The sequence below is a fragment of the Blennius ocellaris genome (genome assembly GCF_963422515.1).
Source record: "Blennius ocellaris genome assembly, chromosome: 12".
Classification (NCBI taxonomy): Eukaryota; Metazoa; Chordata; class Actinopteri; order Blenniiformes; family Blenniidae; genus Blennius; species Blennius ocellaris.
The window spans coordinates 22,851,364-22,856,307 of record NC_137661.1 but is presented as its reverse complement, the minus strand read 5'-3'; the positions used below and the strand labels follow the sequence as shown (position 1 = coordinate 22,856,307).

Below are 4,944 nucleotides of genomic sequence, written 5' to 3'. Positions count from 1 at the left end.
ATCAGGACCCAATGAAACCGAGGACAGAAAGTGGAGTTTGAGGGTTATGAGGTACGTCGCGTTAAAAATCTAGTGAGAGATCTTCATCCTGAAATGTTGACGGAAAGCCTGAAAGCATCGGAAACTCCGATCACACCGAAGCTCAACTTTCACTACGTGCCGTTTTATCATTGAACCCCCCCCCCCCCTTTTTTTTTGTGCAACATTTTTTTGTGTGTGGCGTTTAAAGAGCACAGGATTCGTTATTATCAACCTGCCTGCTCAAGATTGTCTCAAGGCAAATAAGAAGGATTTTTTTTTTATATATATATATATATATATCTATATATACGAATGAACTGGCACTGAGAAGTTTGGCAAAGTGTCCATCAGGCAGACCGCTGCGACGCTGCATTGTGAACCTGTAGCTATAAAAGTAGATATCTGTAACAGAAACTCGACGGAGGCAAACTAGAACCACTGAACGCGGCGGTGTATGAGGTTGTTGAAGTGTGTGGCATTTCTTCATTTTAGCTTAATTGGTGCGGTTCGGTTAGTGAAGGTAGATGCGGTTTAAAGCGGAAAAAAATCTCAGTTCGGACTCTGAGGTGTCGTTTGACTTCAGCGGCTTCGGCGTTCCTGTCGGCGACAACAGGATCCGACCGGCGCATCCGACCGGCCCGTCCACCCATGTCTTCCCCTCCCCTGAACGCCCCTCCCCCCCCTTGCAGGGTCAGTCGGGCCCGGTGGTGGAAACCGATGCTTGCGGACCTTCTCCATACTGGCCCCCGCCGCTGCTGCTCCCCGCGCGGCTGCCTCCCCCGGCCTCCGGCTCCTCCTGGCTGGGGGAGGCCTCGTCGCTCGGCCCGCCCCTCGAGGTGACGGAGGCGGTCGTGGTCTCGGGGGAGGCGCTGTGGGCCTCCTGGGGGGCACAACCCGGGTGGTTCTTGCGGAAGTGCTGGTTGAGGATGGCCTGGAAGGGGAAGCTTTTGCCGCAGACGTGGCAGTGGAAGGGCTTGTTGCCGGTGTGCTTGCGGATGTGGTACTCCAGCTGGTCCTTGCGGGTGTACTTCTTCCCGCAGATGCGGCAGACGAACGGCGTGATGCCCATGTGCAGCCGCATGTGGCGGTCCAGGCTGCCTTTCTGGTTGAAGGACTTGCAACAGTAGATGCAGGTGAGCCGAGGGTTGTAGCGGAACCAGCGATCTCCTACCTGCTCCCGAAGGTAGTCCTCGTAGCCACCCATGTCAAATGCTGCATGCTCCTCCCCCTGACGGACACAACCAAACCTTAATACAGCTGACAACTGTGGAGATGATCAAGTTGGTTGGATTTGTGTTTCATCGCCAACTCATATATTAGTGGTTAGTAACAGGACTCAGAAGTTCTTAAGTTGGCTTGGAATGTACTCGCAATTTCTCAAAGTTTAGGTGAGCGTGTCAGCTTTGACGCTCTTACGTTGTTCCGTTCAGATTTGCAAGTGTCAAAGAAAACAACACACTTAATAAGACACTTTCTACAATCTGGATCAGACCTGGGTGAAAGTGCCCCGTGCTTTAATTTTGAGGGCTCCTACTTTTCTCATGTTGGTGAGAGTAGGTATGGTAAACAGTGTTTGGCTTCACAGTAATGTGTTGGCCAATCACAGCTTCTCTTAGAGGTAAAGTGAGGGGGAAAATCTGTGGACATCAGTGTCGTAGCTGACGGCAAAGTAATCACATGCGAGTCTCTAAATCGAATACAATAATAATTAAGTTGAAGCTTCTGCAAAATTTTACATCTTAGAAATCTCCACCTCACACTTTAAATTATTACATTCATATACCTCATCATATTAAATTAAATTATCATTGCATCTGCGGATTTTCCTTTCTTAACCGTTTCTTCTCTTTGACACGAGTCAGTTAGAGGTCCATCTATCTGCTGAATCGTAGGACATCAAGTCTGTACCTGTGAGCTCGGCTGTCGCAGTTCGTCCGCCCGGCTCGGAGACTCACTCTTTGCTCTCTGACGCTCTGTGAGGACCACCACACTGCCAGTAGGACTGAACCTGAAACACAGAAACAAATCACGTCTACACGCCTGTTCATGCACCGCAAACCTGGCATATAGCTGTATTTCTATATACTGTTATATATATATATCACAACTGTATGACTTGAGAAACCATTACTTCATACAGCATGTCACACTGAAACACCGCTTACCTCTAACCGCTTACTTCTAATAACATTGTTACTGATGTGTCCTTGCACTTGGTACATGTGTGCGAGAGCAGTGGTCTCTGTCTCTGTGTGGAAATGGAATAGAATAGAGCTTAATAATCCACTGGGCTGTAATATATGCCTTTGGCTCACTACTGTAGGTCCTTGAGCAAAACCCTTCATCCTCATCAGCTCCCCGGAGTGTCGTAATGCAGTAATAGGAACATGTAAGACAGGAATGAGTAAAGTATGTTTATAATTCTGATTATTACGAGAAAATAAACCACATGGATCAAATTCAATACATAAAAGACATTGGGAGCCGCTCATGTCTTGGCTAGGGATGCACCGATCCAGGTTTGGATAACTGCCAATACCGATACCAGAGCTCTGTTTGCTTTAATATTATTATTATCATTATTGTGGATTTTATATGAGGCTGCAATAAACTCCGCTCTACAAATATGAAATGTACGAATGTCTGCATGTATTTGTTTTGAGTGTAAAATACGTCCAAACCTTGTGGAGACTTCATGGATCGGAAATTTCCGCAGGTTGGATCGGAAATTTCCGATTTGTGAATTACGTTGGCATCAAAATCCAATACCAATACTGGATCGGACCCGTCCCTAACAGTACCCCCAAACGAGCAACTGTTGCAATTGCATGACAACATCCAGGCAGTTTGATCCACTTTCAAAAGTGCAGTGTGAAAGTAAAGCAAACCAAATGAAGGTGTGAATAATTTCGGAGTTCCCTGCAATCGAACCAAGTCCCCGGACTAACTCTGATGTGATAGCGCCACACGTTGTCACCAAAACATTTTTAACAGTTGCTGATTAACTTAACTCCAGTACACAGGTAGATGGGTAAAAAATGCTGAACTTAGTCAGTCCTTCAGTCCAAATTATGACAAATGTCCCACTGTAAACAACATTCCATCAACTCTTCAAGAAGCGCCAACATCCAAATTATAGAATATTTTTCTCCCACTAACGGATGAAACAGTGTTACAGCAACACTGTAATACTACAACTATGTGAAATCCAATTGAACTAGTGACAAAACATGTCACTAGTTACTTTTCATTGGAAGGCAATTTTAATGAAATAGCTAGGAACTGATCAATTGAAACATTTCAGCGATGACTACAAGAGCAGGCTACAATAAGATTAAAAAAAGATGATAAAGTTTTAACACAACTCCTTATAAGGAAAATGAATAATAATTTTTTCCTCATCAGATATTAACAATTTAAAATGTGGTTGATAAGAATAAAGCTTGTCTGATAAAGAAACGTACAAAGTCGTGTTATGAATTGAAATCCAGAATATAAATTAATCTGAAAGTACTTCAGTTAAAACTAAGCTGGATGACAGCAAGTTGGTCTCACTGTTGTCCTGAAGTTGACTCACCGATCCGTCTCGCTGAAGCTGGACGAAGGTTGCACGCTGCAGGCCCCGAGCGCTCCCACCGGCCCCGTCACCACCGTGCTGCGCCCCGACGTGTCAATGATCACGGTGGCCCCCTCCTCCATCGGCCCTCCTTCTTCCTGCTGCTCGCCGGCCCCGATCCACTCCTCCATCCTCTCCGACTTGATCCGAACCCCATCCATGTCCTCGGCGCTGCCGGAGCGCTCGGGCTCGCTGCTCGTTTCCACGTACCACTGACCGGCCCGATTGATGCGGAGGATCGGCTCCTTCCCCCCCCTGCTGCTGGTGGCCCCCGAGCCCTCCAGCCCGCTGTGCTCCACCGTCGGCGGTGGGCTGAGGGGCTCCTCGGCGGGGCTGACCGGCTCGGACACCTCGGCTCCTCCCCGCGGGCCGAGTAGCCGCAAGCTGGCGTGATGACCCCCGCCTCGGACCACCGCCTCCAGTGTTCGACTGCCCCTTGTGCCCCGTGCCACCACATCCTCCTCCCGGGACTCCTCGTCCAGGTCCGCCAAGTTGATCTTCAGGTGGATGCCTTCCAGGATCTGCGTGCAGCGGTCGATGATGTGCTGCATCTGCAAGAAGCTGGCGGCCGTCAAGTAGCTGATGATGTCGGCCAGCTGCAGGCAGAGGCGGCCGGTGTAGCAGAAGGTCAGCAGCTGCTCGAACACCGACGGGTTGCGGATCACGGTCAGCGACACGGTGCTCATCTGGCTCAGAGACATGTGGTCCCGGAAATATGGCGAGCTCGCGGCAAGGACCACCTTGTGCGCTCGGAAGCTCTGACCCTGAACATTGACCACGATGTCACAGAGACGACCCTGCACCCGAAGCTGGTTGAGGTGAGACAGAACGGAGTTACTGAAGTCCGGGATGTCCAGTTGGACGCTGCCGGAGCGCTCCATGCTGCGGCCTGCTGGGACGCTGCAACGAAAGCAGAAAAGGTTGAGACCAAGGTCCGGACCCGGACTGAGACAAAGATGAACCAAGCACCAGACTTGAAGCATGTTCAGAAAGATTACAAGACATACTGGAGCAAGGCCATTATCTGATATAGACTCTGAACTGGGATAACCCCTGGAGCAAGGTCGTGATTATTACCATGACCCACTTAAGAGGTACCCGAGGCCAGTAACCAATTAGGTATCTGGTACTAGTATCTGGACCAGGTACAGCACAAGAACATAAGCAGTACTTATATCAGGCCCAGTCCTGCATTTAGCGTGGGTATGGTTTGGGTCACAGACCAGAGGGAAGGCAGATGATTAACTGGTATGGAACGAGGCCTTGGACAAAGTCTGAAGTCAAGCAAGAACATGTACCTTGACGAC

At 49.0% G+C, this 4,944-nt stretch overlaps 1 protein-coding gene across 1 annotated transcript; it reads right to left on the bottom strand.

Annotated features, from left to right (window-relative positions):
• Window positions 1–712: 712 nt before the first annotated feature.
• zbtb37 (zinc finger and BTB domain containing 37) lies at window positions 713–4,518 on the bottom strand (the record flags this gene model as incomplete). Its single annotated transcript, XM_080506905.1, has 3 exons — window positions 713–1,249; window positions 1,930–2,029; window positions 3,599–4,518. 3 exons carry the CDS (start codon window positions 4,516–4,518, stop codon window positions 713–715), a joined length of 1,557 nt encoding a protein of 518 aa, XP_080363031.1.
• Between the last annotated feature and the right edge of the window lie 426 nt (window positions 4,519–4,944).